This window comes from Pipistrellus kuhlii, unplaced genomic scaffold, assembly GCF_014108245.1.
Source record: "Pipistrellus kuhlii isolate mPipKuh1 unplaced genomic scaffold, mPipKuh1.p scaffold_m20_p_67, whole genome shotgun sequence".
NCBI lineage: Eukaryota > Metazoa > Chordata > Mammalia > Chiroptera > Vespertilionidae > Pipistrellus > Pipistrellus kuhlii.
The window spans coordinates 1,479,545-1,497,516 of record NW_023425570.1 but is presented as its reverse complement, the minus strand read 5'-3'; the positions used below and the strand labels follow the sequence as shown (position 1 = coordinate 1,497,516).

General features: G+C 45.4%; 1 protein-coding gene across 4 annotated transcripts in view; it reads left to right on the top strand.

The window, feature by feature from the left end:
* Positions 1-17,972, top strand: part of MAP3K4 (mitogen-activated protein kinase kinase kinase 4) — a 70,920-nt gene that overhangs the window by 30,418 nt on the left and 22,530 nt on the right. For all 4 annotated transcript variants that reach the window (XM_045575138.1, XM_045575136.1, XM_045575137.1 and 1 more), the window contains exons 4-11: positions 6,449-6,691; positions 7,571-7,717; positions 11,842-11,999; positions 12,826-12,942; positions 14,484-14,583; positions 14,684-14,767; positions 15,910-16,170; positions 17,254-17,403. In XM_045575138.1, the coding sequence (XP_045431094.1) occupies positions 6,449-6,691; positions 7,571-7,717; positions 11,842-11,999; positions 12,826-12,942; positions 14,484-14,583; positions 14,684-14,767; positions 15,910-16,170; positions 17,254-17,403 (1,260 nt within the window). The remainder of the gene's footprint in view (positions 1-6,448; positions 6,692-7,570; positions 7,718-11,841; positions 12,000-12,825; positions 12,943-14,483; positions 14,584-14,683; positions 14,768-15,909; positions 16,171-17,253; positions 17,404-17,972) is intronic.

Genomic DNA, 17,972 nt, shown 5'->3' with positions numbered 1-17,972 from the left:
AAAACGACATTAATTATTACTAGACCCGATAGTGTATAAAACTGAAATTGGCATTTCTTAATTATACAATAGCAGATTTCACCACTATGATCTAGGAATGGAGAATGTATGGATTAACGACTTTCTTTATTACTGTTAAAAATAAATCTGGGAGCCGGGACCGGTTTGGCTCAGTGGATAGAGCGTCGGCCTGCGGACTGAAAGGTCCCGGGTTCGATTCCGGTCAAGGACATGTACGTTGGTTTGCGGGCGCATCCCCAGGAAGGGGTGTGCAAGAGGCAGCTGTTTGATGATTCTTTTTTTTTTTTTTTTTTTTTTTTTTGCCATTTTTGCATCAAAGCACTTTATTTTTTTTATTTTTTTTTTTATTAATTAATTTATTTATTTTTTTACATATTTTAATGATTTTTTTTCCCCCCTCCCTCCCTCCCCCATATCCCCTCCCTCCCCATAGTTTTATGTCCATTGGTTGTACTTATATGCATGTATACAAGTCCTTCGGTTGATCTATTATCTCCCCCAGATCCTCCTCCCCTCCCCGCTGTAATTTGACAATCTGCTTGTTGCTTTACTGTCTCTATATCTATCTTTTGGTTCATCAGTTTATAATGCTCTTTATTATCCACAAATGAGTGAGGTCATTTGGTGTTTCTCTTTCATTGATTGGCTTATTTCACTCAGCATGATGTTCTCCAATTCCATCCAGGTTGCTGCAAATGATGAGAATTCCTTCTTCTTTATGGCAGCATAGTATTCCATTGTGTAGATGTACCATAGTTTTTGGATCCAATCATCTGCTGACGGGCACCTAGGCTGTTTCCAAATTCTGGCTATTGTAGATTGTGCTGCTATGAACATAGGGGTGCATATATCCTTTCTGATTGGTGTTTCTAGTTTCTTGGGATATATTCCTAGGAGTGGGATTACTGGGTCAAATGGGAGTTCCATTTTCAGTTTTTTGAGGAAACTCCACACTGTTCTCCACAGTGGTTGCACCAGTCTGCATTCCCACCAGCAGTGCACGAGGGTTCCTTTTTCTCCGCAACCTCGCCAACACTTGTCGTTTGTCGATTTGTTGATGTTGGCCATTCTGACAGGTGTGAGATGGTACCGCATTGTTGTTTTGATTTGCATCTCTCGTATAATTAGTGACTTTGAGCATGTTTTCATGTGCCTTTTGGCCTTCCTTCTGTCTTCTTTTGAAAATATTCTATTTAGGTCCCTTGCCCATTTCTTAATTGGATCATTCATCTTCCTTTTATTTAGTTGTATCAGCTGTCTGTAGATGTTAGAGATTAAACCTTTATCAGTGGTGTTATTTGCAAATATGTTCTCCCACACCGTGGGCTTTCTTGTTGTTTTGTTGATGGTTTCTTTTGCTGTAAAAAAGCTTTTTATTTTGATGTAGTCCCATTTGTTTATTTTCTCTTTAGCTTCCATTGCCCTAGGGGCAGTATCAGTGAAGAAGTTCTTTTGGCATACGTCTGAGATTTTGCTGCCTGAGGATGCTTCTAGTATTTTTATGGTTTCCCGTCTGATGTTTAAGTCCTGTATCCATTTTGAGTTTATTTTTGTGTATGGTGTAAGTTGGTGATCTAGTTTCATTCTTTTGCATGTGTCTACCCAATTTTCCCAACACCATTTATTGAAGAAACTGTCTTGACTCCATTGTATATTCTTTCCTCCTTTGTCAAATATTAATTGAGCATATTGATTTGGGTTGATATCTGGGTTCTCGATTCTATTCCATTGATCTATATGTCTGTTCTTGTGCCAGTACCAGGCTGTTTTGAGAACAAAGGAGGTATTTTTTTTAAAATAAATCTTTATTGTTCATATTATTACAAATGTTCCTCATTTTTTACCCCCTCCATTGCTCCCCTCCACCAGGTTCCCACCCCACCCTCTGCCCTTTCCACACACCCCATTGTCCTCATCCATAGGTGCACAGTTTTTGTTCAGGCTCTTCCCGCACCCCCACTCCCCTTTTCCCTGAGAATCGTCAGTTCACTCCCCTTCCATACCTCTGATTCTATTATATTCACCAGTTAATATTGTTCATCAGGTTTTTTAATTCCTTTGGCTTTTAGTTTCACTTGTTGATAGTTACGTATTTGTTGATCATAATCTTCCTCTTCCTAAAAAACCCTTTCAGCAATTCATATAATTCTGGTTTGGTGGTGATGAACTCCTTTAGCTTTTTTTTTTTTTTTTATTAGTGAAGCTCTTTATCTGGCCTTCGATTCTAATTGATAGCTTTGCTGGGTAGAGTATTTTTGGCTGTAGGTTCTTGCTATTCATCACCTTGAATATTTCTTGCCATTCCCGTCTGGCCTGCATGGTTTCTGTTGAGAAATCAGCTGACAATCGTATGGGTGCTCCTTTATAGATAACTACCTGCTTTTCTCTTGCTGCTTTTAATATTCTCTCTTTGTCTTTTGCTCTTGGAATTTTAATTATGATGTGTCTTGGTGTGGTCCTCCTTGGATTCCTTTTGTTTGGGTTTCTGTGCGCTTCCTGGACTTGTAAGTCTATTTCTTTCCCCAGGTGGGGGAAGTTTTCTGTAACTATTTCTTCCAGTATTCTTTCGGTATCTTGCTCTCTCTCTTCTTCTGGGACCCCCATAATTCTGATGTTGGTTCGTTTGAAATTGTCCCAGAGGTTTCTTATACTATCTTCATCTTTCTGGATTCTCTTATCTTCTTGCTTCTGTGGAGGAGTGTGTCCTCTGGCTCTTTGTGTTCCAAATCTTTGACTTGATTCTTGCGATCTTCCATGTTGTTTTTAGGACTCTGCATAATATTTTTTACTTCAGACAATGTATTCTTTATTTCTAGTTGATCCCTTTTCATATCCTCATAGGTCTCGTTTATTTTATCGGCCTTTTCTAGGAAGCTCTTGAAAAACCTTATAAGTGTGGTTTTGAACTCTATATCCAGTCGCTTCTTGTCCTCCATTTCTTTTGTTTGTGATCTGTTTCCTTGTCTCGGCATTTTCACAGCTTCCCTGAGTTGGTAGGGTGGCTTTGTGTGCTAACGTGTCCTATATGGTTGAGGGGTCAGCCTCCCAGTTACCTGAGGTGTCAGTCTTGGTGCCCTTTGTGGATTGTGTGTGCAGTCTTGTTGTTAAGCCTTGTTTGTTGTTGGTATCACTGGGAAGCATTGATCTCCAAGCCAATTGGTTTTGAGGATCAGAAGTGTCTCAGCTAGAAGGGTTTCTGTATTCCGCTTGGATAGGGCGGACTCTCGAGGTGGCACAGCCAAGCTTTGGTGAATCACGAAGATTGGTTGCAGGTGCGCACACCTCTTTGGTATAGGCGCAGAGAAACTTTAGATTCCTGTCTGCTCCTCCCTAGGAGAGTCTTGTTTGTGGCGAATGAGAAAGCTGGCCACTGGAAGGGCTTCTGTGCTCCGGTTGGATGGGTCTGAGTCTCGGGTTGGTGCAGACAAGCTTTAGTCAGCCCCTCCCTACGAGGGTCTGGTTTCTGAGTCCTGCAGTAATGACTGCTGGCTTCACACACCTCCGAGAGATCTCTGCCCACTGCCTGACAGTCTGGCCTCTACCTGTCTGGGGCTGTATATCAGAGCAATAGGGTGGTTCTGTTTTCCTCCCGCACAAGAAAGCCAGCCGTGCATTAGCTGTCCGCCCTCTCCGCACTCTGCAAGCAAGCCGGCAGCAAAGTCTGGCAGCAAAGTCTGGCAGCTGCCTTTTCACACGCACAGTTCTCCACACCTTCACAGTTCCCGAGGTTCAGCGTGCCTTCTCTCTCTTTTCCAGATGGTAGAGCCTCCTCTCAGCCAGCTGTCTGGCCCTTCAGGGCGATGTTTCCCCTGTTTTCCAGTTCTAAATTCAAATTTGTTGTGGTAGGCTGCATTCGGGTGTCTACCCTATGCCGCCATCTTGGTTTCCACACCGGTCCTTCTTGGTTGTAGGCGATTCTGAGTCTCTCAGATAGGGCAGGAGCACTGGCATGTTTTTAAAATTAAATATATTTTTATTAATTTCAGAGAGAAAGGGAGAGGGAAAGAGAGAGAAACATCAATGATGAGAAAGAATCATTGATAGGCTGTTTCCTGCAAACCCCACACGGGGGATTGAGCTTGCAACCTGGACATGGCCCTGACTGGGAATCGAACCCTGACCTCCTGGCTCATAGGTCGATGCTCAATCACTGAGCTGTGCTGGCTAGGCAGAGGAGCACTGGCCTTTGTAATCTGCCTACATAGCCAGACCCACCAGCACCAGTGCAGCTGCGAGTCAGCCCACTGGGAGTGGTAGGGAGGCCACAGTCCTCTCCACCTCCGCTCTCACAATCAGAGTTCATTCATACAGTTTTTATAGGTCACTTTTTATTTGCTCCAAGCTTCACCTGTCTGATTTCATTAGTGAAGCTACAGGAACTTTTTAATTGAGGTGGCAAGCTAACAAGCACCTGCCTGCTCATTGCCTATGGGTTTTGTTTTTCTTAAAAGAAGCATACTTACATGTGGGCAAGTGGGAAGTGGTGCTCCAGTTTGTAGCAGAGAACTGGGTCCATGACAACAGCAGCAGCGCAGGACCAGTGGCGAGTGGTCATTGAATTCGTACCATGTGGAGGGTGTGGGATGCCTACAGTGAGTGCGGGAGCAGGATGGGAACCCAGAACTAGCTGCAGGGCCATGTGCTTAGCTGGCACATTGCCTGCCTCCTGCATAGGGGTCACTGCCCCAACTGGAGTCTGCAGGTGTGAATGTCCCACGTCCCACGTGGTTCAGGGTTCCGGCTCTGGAAGAGGGGCCGCATGCAAGTGAAAGAGACGAGACAAGAAACAACAATACTTGGGGACCAGGTGGCAAGCTCAACTCAAGAGGAAGGACTCTGCGTTTGCTCTCGATTTGCCATCCTTTTATTTAGTTTGGGACACACCTATAGCCCTTAGGCTGGCAATTTCCAGTAACAGGCAGACTGTCTTATCGGTAAGGATTTACTTTACTCTCTGGTAGGGAAGTTGCTTCAGCTACCATTGTCTGGACTGAACTAGGGTATACAGCCCTGGCCTTTGCCAGAGCTAAAGGGTCACCAGCCTTCCGGGTCACCTCAGAGCTAGTGAAGACAATGGGCGGCTTCCCGCAGGCAGGCCATCCAGGAATGTGGCTTGTGCAGAGAATGAGGGCAGGTGGCTGTGAAGAGCAGAAGCAATGAGCACTGTGGTAAACTGAGCCGCCAGGTGCTGCCACGTGGGCCATGTGGGCCCAGTGTGGACAGACCTCCCAGTATGTCGAACAGAATAGAAAGATCCAGATTTTCATGTAAAATCTTCCACTTTTTAAATGCTGGCCACTAAGTGAAAATATTTAAAGCACTGCATGGAACAATTAGAGACAGAATACCTATTAGTTGGTGAAGTTTTAAGTTGAAGAAAAGTTGAGGTTTTTCAAATGTTGATGGTCTCAGTGTTCTCAAAAGGAGAATGCAAGGTCTTTTATATATATATATATATATATATATAATATATTATTGATTTTTTACAGAGAGGAAGAGAGAGGAATAGAGAGTTAGAAACATCAATGAGAGAGAATTTTCGATCAGCCGCCTCTTGCACACCCCCTACTGGGGATGTGCCCACAACTAAGGTACATGCCCTTGACCAGAATCGAACCCGGGACCTTTCAGTCCGCAGGCCGACGCTCTACCACTGAGCCAAACCGGTTTCGGCAGGGCAAGGTCTTTGAATATGATTTGTCAGCATGCTGTTGCCATGGGGAAGCTCCAAACCCCCTGTTTTATGGGGGGAATGCAATGGTGAGCAACACAAAGGCTCCCAGGAAACATCAAATAACAGATATTTGAGTGAGACCAGCCAGGTCAATTTTATGTTATTTTCCTAATTTTTCTATCAGTGTCATTCAGTATAGCTCAGGAAGAAAAATGGAAAAAAGCATGTGTTGAATGCACTGGTTTTTATGTTTACACTGGAGGCCTGATGCACAACATTCATGCAGGAGTCGGCCTTCCTTCTCCCAGCTGCCGGCACCGGCTTCCCTCTGGGACGTGGGCCCAGGATTGGGCTTCCCTTGCAGTCCCGGCTTCGTCTAATTAGCATGAATATTGATAATTTTCTGGTTTTTCTTAGTGTAGATATAGTTGTGGGTAATACTATATATAACCTTAAATAAAAGTGTTCTGACCATTTTAGTAAAAAATACATGATGAAAAGATGAACTTGATTATATTTCTATTTTATTTTTTTGACAAAAAGATTGCAATTTGCTTTTAGTTCTTATGGTTTTCTAATACTTATAGGACTTTTTGTTTCAGAAAACATTAAATTGAAATGTTAAATTATTCTAAAGATAACTTTTCCTATAAAATGATGGCTTTTGTATATTTGTCAGCAAATTATAGAGAGTAATAGCTTATAACTACACCCTCATGCATTCTCTTTCACCTTTGTTGAATTTTGTTACAGTTTTCTGAGTTTCCAGATCCCATGTGGGGCTCCGATTATGTGCAGTTGTCCCGATCGCCTGCTCCTTCCGAGCAGACGTGCAGCGCCGTGTCCTGGGCGGAGCTCGAGGCCATGGACTTACCCTCGTTTGAGCCTGCCTTCCTGGTCCTCTGCCGCGTCCTCCTGAATGTCATCCACGAGTGCCTCAAGTTGAGACTGGAGCAGAGACCTGCGGGAGAACCGTCTCTCTTGAGTATTAAGCAGGTTTGTTTCAAAGACTGTTAGAAACATGCAGCAATGATTATATTACTCCACAGGCTTATAATTTTTATTTTGAGGAGTTTTTCTGTAATTGTTGCTAATAGTAAAAAATGAGTTATTAGTGTTTTCAAAGCTGCTCTTTTTAGGGTAATTGAAATATTCTTAACATGCAGTCCTCAAATATAGGATTATGGTTCAGCCTTTCTATTATTTACTTCCTTGTCTAAAAGGATATAAAAGTAGGATGATATGATCCATATCCTATTATATCAGTCTTTAAAGAATGGAAACTTAAAATTAGATATTTTAAGTTTTTTTAATTAATTTATTTTTCATTCCTTTTAAGCTACATGTAAACATCTAATTTCCTCAGTTAATCTTGGATTTGTTTGTGTGATTATTATAGATTTTTGATGGTGAAAGCCATAAATCTCTGTAGGTAAATTATGCTAAGTTATTACAAAGACCCTCATGCTGTGAGGTAAGAACATTTGAATATTATGATTAAAAGGGATGAGATTTTTCTCTTCTATATTGTGTCTTATAATGTAAAGTAGTAGAAAACTATCTTTCTAAGGATTTTATTTTCTATGTAAATTTTTTTTTTGGAGGGTATATTTTAGCAAATCAGTTTTTGTTTATGTGAGATTTTCGCTCTGCACCCATACTTCATTTTTGCTACTTTGTTCTCATCCAGTTGAGACTAAGGTATTATGTAAGAATCTGAAAAATACCTTAGGCTTTTCAGAGGTGAGGATTCATTTGTTGGGGGGGGGGGGGTAGAGCGGGGATGGAGTTTTTGAGGATTTAAGTGGGACTGTGAAATGGACACCTAGCCTGGTCAGGGTGTGTGAGATGACGGAATCTGCCATGTGCCCGCAGCTCGTCCGGGAGTGCAAGGAGGTGCTGAAGGGCGGCCTCCTGATGAAGCAGTACTACCAGTTCATGCTGCACGGCGTGCGGCGCGGCCTGGAGAAGGCCGACTGCAACATGGACGCCTTCGAGGAGGACCTGCAGGAGATGCTGATGGTGAGGCATGGGCGGGGGCTGCCCCCCAGCTCTGTCTGTCTGTCTGTCTGGGGTGTGTGTGTGAGGGCTACTTTTTAACCCATTGTTTTACAGCCTGTTCTTGCTCACCGTTTCATTGTGGCTCTACAGCAGAATGGCCCCGAAATAGAATCGTAGTCTGGTCGCATTTTGTTGAGCCATATGTCACCAGCTCGATCTGTAATACCTCGGATGCACAAGGGACCTTGTCCGGCTCTGGGCATACAGTAACGAAGTCTATGAAACCCGTCTGAAGAACTGGGCAAAGCTGGTATTCCTCCCTGAGTAGGTAGTGCCGAGGTAGCCTTGCTGAGACGGACACTACACTGGACGGCACTTCCAGGAGTGTCTTACAGTGAGGCAGCCGATCTTAAAGAGGAGTCAGGGTTTAGTGAGGAGCCTGCACCTGCATGGGTTATTAACAATGTGAGCAGACTTACTTGTATTTCTTTCCAAAAAGAGTCCCAATCTCCTCACAGATCGTACATACCATGCTTTCTAACCACTAGACTTTTGCTCATATTATTTCTTTCTGCTCCAAACGTCCCTTCTCTTAATTTGCCCATCTGAGACTTATTTCAAGTTTCATTTTTTCTAGAAAGCTTATTTGACAGTTTTAACCTTTGGTGTGCTTTATCTAAACCTTCTCTGAACTCTCAGCAGTTATAATTACCACTGTACTACTTAATACATAATGACATAGCAGCTCTGTTCCCAGGTTCCCCTAATTAGACTGAGAGCTTTACAAGCCACGGGCTATGCCTTGAAGTTCTTTTGTCTTCCGTAATGTCTGGTAGAGTCTTAATGTGCAGTAAACACATGTTAGACTCAATAGAGAGAGACACACACACAGCTGATTGCACAATGTGGCAGGCTGATGAAATAATATAGAAAACAACCTCACTGGTAGTATTTCTTTTTGCAGTGCTTTCATCCTTGCTTGACACCTCTCTATGCTACCTCAGGATGGCTTAGCATGTCGGGCTACCACCGTCCTCCCTCCCCCGGGCTGGGAGAGAAGAGCAGGATGGAAGGGAAGTGTGCTCGCTGCTGAGTCCAGAGCAGGCGCTCCTGGAAGCGCCGCTCAGCAGCTGCCCCCGCCAGGGTCCGGCTGGCCAGGCTGGAGGCGGAGCCTCTCCCTGCAGTGCAGGCTGGGTCTTCACACACGTGGCCGCCAGCCTCTCGAGGGGAAGGAGTGAAAGGAGACGTGACTGGGAAGAGCACTAACCGCATCTACCGCATTATGAGAAATAATTTGATTTTAAAATTATTTCCTGATTATTTGGGAGAATACATAAAAGACCAGTACATCTAAAATGTGGCTATGTTTTAAAGTAATATACATTTTTTATGTCGGAAAAGTCTTTATCATTGAAAATGTATGGTATAAAGCCATAAGCAAACTAATTTTTCTCTCTGTGGATGACTGAACAGAGGTTTAAAAAGAGAGAATGTGCTTTGCTTTGCCTAGGATTTAGTTTGAGCTTTGCTACTAATTATCTGTGGAAGGCATAATTCCCCTTAGTTTCTCTCATCATCTCACAGATGAAGAACTAGCAAGTACCATGTTTTTAAAATTGTGCTCCAAAGTGTGCTAGATGGGTAATGTTTTTAGAACTGGGGAAGCCCAAACAAAACCAGTGTTTTTATTAGGAAGGAAGGAGAGAATGAATGGCCTTTGGATTGGCTGTCAGATTATGTTTACTGCATTACCCTTCTTTTGAAACTCACCAAAAACAGCAAAAGGAAGGAGAGTAAAGAAGAACATTTCAGGTTCAGTAAAGGAGGATATTGATCACAATATTGACCCCCCCCCCAAAAAAAAAAAAAAAAAAAGAGAGAGAGAGAGAGAGAGAGAGAGAGAGAGAGAGAGACAGACACTATTACAATTATTTACTTGAGCATTTAGACTAAAATGAGGGTGACTAGAGACGAGGGCCCATCCATTGCTTAACTAGCATTGTGGTATGCGGGGTGTGAACAGTCAGGAGAGAAGCAAGATGTCCTGTTGTAGATGGCATTTCTGACGACAGAAGGAGAATAGAGGGACACTTCTGTTGTCTGCAGCTCACGCTCTGAGCAGGAAAACTGCTGATGAGAGCTAGGTGGAAAGGTGAGGGGCAGCAGTGATGGACAAGAGATGATGCAGAACAAATGTGACTTAGAGGTCTGCTCTGTGCTACCTCATCCCTCTGACTTGAAAACTGAGGGATGTGTGCATGCAGGTCCAAGGAAATGACTTGGGGGTTTGAGGCAGCAAGTCCATGTTAAAGCTGTGGACATTCTAACTCATTTCCCTGGTTTTAGAAATCATCACAACAATGAACATAATGCAAGTGTAGGAACATATGATAGATTCAAGGAACCACGTCAAAAGAATTTAAAAGGTGTGATATTTGCCCGGCTGGTTTGGCTCAGTGGTTGTGTGTCCTTTGAACCATATGCTCCTATGAACCAGGAGGTCACAGTTCGAATCCCAGTCAGGCCACATGTCCAGGTTGCGGGCTCAATCACCAGTGCGGGACGTGGAGGAGACAGCCAATCAGTGATTGGCAATCAGTGATAGATGTTTCTGTCTTCCTGTCTCTCTCCCTTCCTCTCTGAAGTCAATAAAAGTATATTTAAAAGAGAAAAAGAAAAAGATGTGATATTTGATAACATGGTGTGAAATTTTTAGAAGACAGGGGAGGGCCAGACACAATTAGTGTTCCCATAGAGTAGTGACATTCAACCTTTTCCATCTCATGGCGCATAAACTTAATTACTAAAATGGTAATTCTGGTGGGTAATATAACCAAAGGCTGTGTTATATTTTTTTGCCGATCTAACAAAAAAATAATAGGTATAATTTTGATTCATTCACACTGGATGGCTATGGTTGTGTTGGCTGTTGTCATTTTTTTTACTGACAATCTAAGGGAAAATAGGTTGGTGCCCCTGACTCATTAATTAGGTATTGCATGTTTAAAAATCCCTGTGGCACAGGGTTGACGGTCACTGTTCTGAAGAATAAAGGGAGCTGCTCACTTCTCTTGTTCACCTGGGTGGGACGGTGGTAGCCCATGCTTGCAGGCTCCACACACACGGCTGGCCCAGGACTGGAGACTGGTGTCGCCAGCGTGGACGGAGGAGGGCCCGGAGCACCCAGGATACAACAGAAGACACCTCTCGAAATAAAGACAAGACCTGAGACTTGCCTACTGGAGTTGTTAAGGTCTCAGAAAACATCCGCTACGAAGAACCAGAGGCATAACCCGATGAAAATGCGGGAGTCCAGGACTGGAGGAGCGTCCTGTAAACAGCCAGCAAAGACAGCAGGCACCAGGGCGGGGAGGTGGTGACAGCCAGTTTGGGCTGGCATTGGATTTCTTCATCCTGGTAACAGCGCTAGAGGCAGTGCATGGTGGCGAAAAGTTCTGAGGGAGAGATGTGTGACCCAGATATTTTCTACGCAGTCAGCTCACCCTCTCCTAAAGGATCAGTAGGAGGTGATGGTTTTTTTGGTAATCTACAATTGTGAGCTTGTCTGGAGAAAAACTACTTGGTAGTAAAACCCTACTAAGCAACAAGTGAGTCAAAATAAGAATTTAGGGCTGAGAAAGCTTAATAGGACTTACGGTGACATTAACCTCACTTCAGAAAAATCATAATTTATGTCATAAACCTTGAAAAATTATAGCACAAAACCTGGCTATTGGGAAGGGACGGTGAGAAGTGTGCTCATTTCCTCTCAACACATAAGCTACTGTCGAAAGTTAAACAAGTAAAGATCCCAGCTCTTTAAGGAGTAAAGTCTGCAATATATTTCTTGTAAAATTTCTGGTTGCTATTCTTTTTAATTTTTTAAAGTTGATGGTACTTGACTGCACTGTGAACATTGTAGCCATTTGCTCAGTAATCGGAAGGGATTGTGAGGGCTCCGTTAAGCCTCGAGGGGCTGAGCTACATGGTTTAACAACAGCCCTCACGAGCCTCCGCTAGCATGCCCGTCCGTGCCCGGTGGCCTCCACCTGGCTCTCGGACGCATAGCTCTCATGTTGACAGTTGAACTTTGTGAGTTGCCAAGTTGTTCTCAAATGCCACCCTTTACATTTTTCTGTTTGAAGGTATATTTTGATTACATGAGAAGCTGGATCCAAATGCTACAGCAGTTACCTCAAGCATCCCACAGTTTAAAAAATCTGTTAGAAGAGGAATGGAATTTCACCAAAGAAATCACCCATTACATCCGGGGAGGAGAGGCCCAGGCTGGGAAGCTTTTCTGGTAGGAACCCTCTGCTCCCGGGCACCTGTCTGCCCTCCTCCCTGTTTGATCGTGTTTCTTGTTCTTCCCGAACACTGACAGAACCCTCTCCCCTGCCATTCTGCTTGTTATAACCTGCATTGCTCACAGGGCCCCCTGAGGCCTCACCTTCCACAGGGTCTGACCTGTCTCCTCTGACAGCCCCCCCCCCCCTCCCATCTCTGCCACCTCTGTGCTGGCCATGCCCGCCTGCTTTCTTCCCCAGGTCGCAGCCTCTTTCCTTGAGTATCATAGTATCAAGCTGCTGTTGAACTTGTACTGCACTCAGATGTAGGTTTATAGTTGCATTTGCCTTTTAACCCTCGTATTTAGATTTCATACTCAGAGAGAACCATCAGCTATACATACTAGCTTATGGTTAATAACCACGAAAAGCTAATTGTGGGGGAAAACTTAAAAAACGGTTGCATTTAAAGAATTCACTTTATTGCCTTATATTATCATTTAGTTTATTAAGCTTTTTAAAAAACCTTGTCATAGATATATATTTAGTGCATTTTATACAATATCATTTTGAACATTTGTTTAAGAGGAAAATAACATCTGTGAATAATTACATAGCTACTGTGTAATTATACTTGCATTTATACTTGATAATAGAACAAAGGTAGACACAGGCCATAATCAGTTTCCACCTTTTCACATTAATCATGATTTTATATCGAAAAACTTTCAGTCATTTCTTAAATGGTTGAAACACTGTTGGGCCTTCCAGGTCCTCATTTGAGAGCTGTAGTGCAGTGAGTGCGCTCTTTCCCCTGCTCACTCTTGTTGCTCTTTGCCCCAGCGACATCGCAGGGATGCTGCTGAAGTCCACGGGGAGCTTCTTGGAGGCCGGCCTGCAGGAGAGCTGTGCCGAGTTCTGGACCAGCGCCGACGACAGCGGTGCCTCGGATGAGATCAGGTGAGGAGCCTGAGATCCGCTCTTTCACACCGAATGGTTGGGCACTTTCTGAGCTTGGCCTGGGGGGATTTACACCCACGCTATCTTTTCAGGTGGTCTCTAGTTCTGGTTCTGTGACATTTCCCGGTAAAATGGCGCCGTTGGGGAAAGGAACAGGTAGTTTCAGTGGGCAAAAATGAGCAGAGCAGAATCACCCGTGTTCTAAGTGAGGGTGCCCTGGGGCAGTCCTTTAGCGCTTTTCATTGCCACTTGCTACTTTGGTATCACTTTTATGCTCAGCGCATCCCTTCTGTTGAACTTGAAGTTGAAGTGCGCGGAACCGTGGCTTACTCACCGTGCATTTCCTCCAGTTCTGTGCAGATGGCATTTAGGCTGAATCATGTAACATGGCTATTTTATGGCCTGTACGTCAGTCATGTAGCTATTGTGCAGCTAGCGAACAGTCAGCAGGGCAATGGGATGCCCCCTTTGGCAGTGCTCAGGCCGAGCTGGCATCTGTAGAGCTGAACTGTGCTCCCCATCCGGAGTTGATGTGAAATACAGTTTGGATTTCAGAGCGCTGGGATGTCCTTATGCCACAGATGCACACACAGTTACCATGTAGATTCTCACGGGAGGCCTGTCGAGTTGGGACAGAGAGGTGGGTGGTGGGATGAAGCCATTTGTAGGGCTTGCAGTTTTGAGAGCTAATAGGGAGGATTAAAACAAAAATGGGAACTCAAGAACTAAGGTGGTGAACCAGTGCAGCGAATGGCTCTCTGGTAGTTTTTAGGGGTGCATCCGAAATGTGGTTCATGTGCGGTGGGTCCTGGGCTGGCTTGTCCTGGGTCACAGCCGATGGCAGTAGACGGTGCACTTCTCTTCCCAGTCACCGCCCCGCACTGTGGCGCTGGCAGCCTGAACTCGGCTGTGGTGGGGGTCTAGGTCCATGTCCCGGAACACTGACAAACACCACATAACACAGTGTTTTGGGTGGAGCCAGTTGTTAAACATTTACTGGCTTACCTCTGGTTATGTGCCTTTTTTTAATCCTTACCCAAGGCTATGGGGTTTTACTGATTTTTGAGAGAGAGAGAGAGAGGGAGAGAGAGAGAGAGAGACAGACAGACAGACAGACATGGTGGAGGACATCGATGTAAGAGAGAAACACCAATCCTTTTGCTTCCTGTATGCGCCCCAACCAGGGATCGAACCCTTCCCTTCACCGTTCAGTGTATGGGACAGTGCTCCAAGCAACTGACCCACCAGCCAGGGCTGCATATGTGCCTTTAGTTAGACTATGATCTGGGAGTTAAGACCTTGTCTCAGGAAATGATTGTGAAGAAATGGTTAGAAAGTTGAGCGTACTGTTATCTGATGGTGATGGAGTGTACCCTACTTTCTTGAAGAACAGTGCTTTTTGGAAAACCGGGGCGGGGGAAGCGCCTGGATATCTAATACTACCTTCAGTGGTATTAATGTGGTCTGGAACGTGCTTCATCTTTCCTTCTCTCCATGTCCCCGCTGTATCTCCTGTGCCCTCCTGTCTCCATCCCCTGCAGGCGCTCTGTTGTGGAGATCAGCCGAGCCCTGAAGGAGCTCTTCCACGAGGCTCGGGAGCGAGCCTCCAAGGCACTTGGCTTTGCTAAAATGCTGAGAAAGGTGAGTTCGTGGTCCCTGCTAGTTACTGTTACTTGCTCATTTTTTTCCTTATTTTTAAAAAGCCAGCTCTAAAGAAGTGTCATTGTGTCTATGACCCTAGGACCTGGAAATAGCTGCCGAGTTCATCCTTTCAGCCCCTGTTAGAGACCTTCTGGAGGTCCTGAAATCAAAGCAGCATGTCAAGGTAAGTTAGTCACATGTAACATGTCAAAGTAGTCACGTGTTACATGTCAAAGTAACTAGTCACGTGTTATTAGTGAAAGTAAGTATTCCCATGGTATTATGTCAAAGTAAGTCTTCTCATGGTGTAATTGAGATGCTTGTCTTTCTTACTTTTCTCCAAAACAGGAAAGCTTTTCTTAAAGGTCCCGAGAGTAAAAATTTTAGGCTTTGCTGGCCACACGTTGACCCCAGTTATAGGACTATTCCATCGTCTCTCCCAAATCAAGTTTTTCATACTTAACTTATTGACTTGTCTTACAGATAAAAATAATTAACTACTCATCATATTTATTTTATTAAATTAGTTACACATATGTGTTTATGTTGAATTCAAATTAGTTGTTTTGTTTTTTTACCCTCACAATTCAGACTTTCTACACAAATCTTCGACATCCTGGACATCACTAGAGCCTCTTTTTGAGTTTCATCTTTGAGCTCTGACATTTGGAGTCTGTGCATGAGGCTGATACTGGAAACTGTTCCACCCACGTTTATGTGACTTGTCCGGCACAGTCACCTGTGTGCTTCTTGTTAAAATGATCTTTAAAAGGCTGTTAGGGTCCCCTCCCCATGGGTCGCTGTGAGCCTTACTGACACTCGTGCCTTTTTACTGAGTCAGGGGACGTCCTGTGTCAGATGTCATCCCGCACAGACGCAGGCTGCTTCGCCGTCTGCCCCCCTGCCCGCCACAGGCTCTGCTGTCTGGGAGCTGCTCTGCTTACGAATGGCGACCCAGACAGCACAGGCAGGCTGGCTCAGCTGACCTTCCTCCGGAGGAGTCGTGGCTTTGCTGTGGAAACGTAGAGGCTGCCCTGTAAGCGGACACAGTGTGAGGAGTCCCCGCCAGTTAGTCACGCCCCATCACTGACCGGAACTGCTTGTCCCTTCAAGTAACGTTTTTTTCATTCATGGCATTTCTTAACTCAAGATTTTTTTCTTCAGATGGCTAACATTTAACTTTATTTTTAGAGCTTTATTGAGGTATAATTGGCACAGAAAAACTGCACCTAACTAGTGTATACGCTGTGGTGAGTTTGGACACACAGACACTGTGCTGCCATCACCCCAGTGAAGGTAATCAGGCTGTGGTGGTTTCTGTTCCAGGTCCAGATCCCTGGCTTAGAAAACCTGCAGGTGTTTGTCCCAGACACTCTCGCCGAGGAGAAGAGGATTATCCTGGCGCTGCTCAACTCCGCCGCGGGAAAGGACTGCTCAAAGGACTGCGAGTACGTGCTGGTGCTCGACGCCTATCTCCTGCTCACCAAGCACAGCGACCTGGCGGGCGACAGCTGGGCCACGTGGGAGGCGCAGCCTGTGAAGATCGTGCCTCAGGTGGAGACTGTGGAGACCCTGAGGAGCATGCAGGTATGCCCTCCTCAGGTAATTGTGTAGCATTGCTTGTACTGAAACATTCCATCAAAATCCATAGGTATGTCAAATGACACTGGAATGCTTGAAATACTTTGTCTTCTCTGTCTCAGCCAGGCCATTAGCTCTGTACAGCCATGATCTACAGGAATCACCTCACTCATTGACTTTGTAGCTCCGCGAACCCAGGTTCTCTGGGACCTCCGGTTTGCCTTTTGTAGTGCCGGCTATCGCCTGCCTTCCTCGCAGGGACCACAGTCTATACAGCTGTTCACTGAAACTGTGGACGCTGCCTCGTGCTCTTGCATTCAGGGAGGGGCAGTGGTGGGGAGTGTCGTGCGCACCCGGAACCCTGCCCGCGCAGAGCTGAGTCCGGCCTCCGGTCCTGTGACTCTGCAGAGGGTTCTTCCTCTGCGCTCCCTGTCTCAGGGAACGGTGCTCCCCACTCAGCTGTTTGAACCATAGTGGGGACAGTTCCCATAAGTCCAGCAGCCCTAGTGAGCCCAGAGCATGCCCATCAGTGCCTCTCCTCCGCATGCCGCCATTCCATGGTCAGGCCGCCGCCTCTTTTCCTGGACCATGGCAATACACCTCACCTCCCTTTAGCTTCTCTGTTTCAGCCCTCTCCCTGCACTGCTGCATCTGTTCGCTTTGGTCTTCCAGAATGATCATTCTCATACATACATCTGACCACATCCAGATCTACTCGAACTACTTAAAAAATAAAGATAATTAAGTCTGGTTTTTCAGTTTCATACAAGGTTCCAGCCAATCCCACTTTTATTCTTGTGTCTCCCACCTCCCATGCTGCTCCTACACACATGCACATGCCATGCACATGGCACACGGGTGTGGAGTTCCCTGAGTTCTAGGATATTTCCCACGTATCATTGGCACCGTTCCCTGGGAGTCTCACACTGTGTCAGGTCCTAGCCTTCGGCACCACTGCAGCCCTGCTTCCTCAGCAGATGCTGCTGCCCAGTAACCCTGAGGTTGGCACTGGTTCCCGGCGCGGCTGAACTAGAATGGGGGGCAGGGAATGGGCCTGATTGTCAGCCCTGTGCTTGCCTTTCCTCGCAGGTGGATAATGTCTTACTGGTTGTCATGCAGTCTGCACACCTCCTCCATCAGAGGAAAGCTTTCCAGCAGTCCGTCGAGGGGCTGCTGACGCTGCACCAGGAGCAGACGTCCAGCCAGCCCATCATCGCCAAGGCTCTGCAGCAGCTCAAGGTATTCCCGTCAGCGCAGCCTGAGCTGGTGTGTGCATGTTTGCATGTCACTCAGTAGCACAGGGGCTACATGTAATAAAAAAATATTATCCACTTGTCCTCCCATTCCCCCTCTGCCCAGGCCACACTTCCCCATGGTTAAGCCAAAAAGCTTCTGGATCTTTCCTGGAACTGTAGAGGGACGGAAATATGAACAGTCACATGACTCATAATGGTCACATGGTTGATTAGTAGCAAAGGTGATACTGGAATTTAGATCTCTTCATTTCTAGCCCAATGTTTTTGTTCCTTAGCAGCACTTACTGGAGGTACTCCAGGTCAGTAATGTGTAGTCTAAAAGCTTTGCTGACATCATGTAACAGCTAGATCAGCCAGATGACTAGACAGAGCCAGTGAGGACAGGCACGTAGCCTTAGAGTTCATGGCCAGCCGGAGCCGACCTTCTCTTCTCTTACTTCCTGTTTTCACCATTTTCTCTGTCGTCCTCCATTTATCATCCTGGTCTTGTCCACACTTCTCCCGGGCCACCAGCTCTGTCCTCTCAGGAGGTTGAAGCGTGGCTTCTGGAAG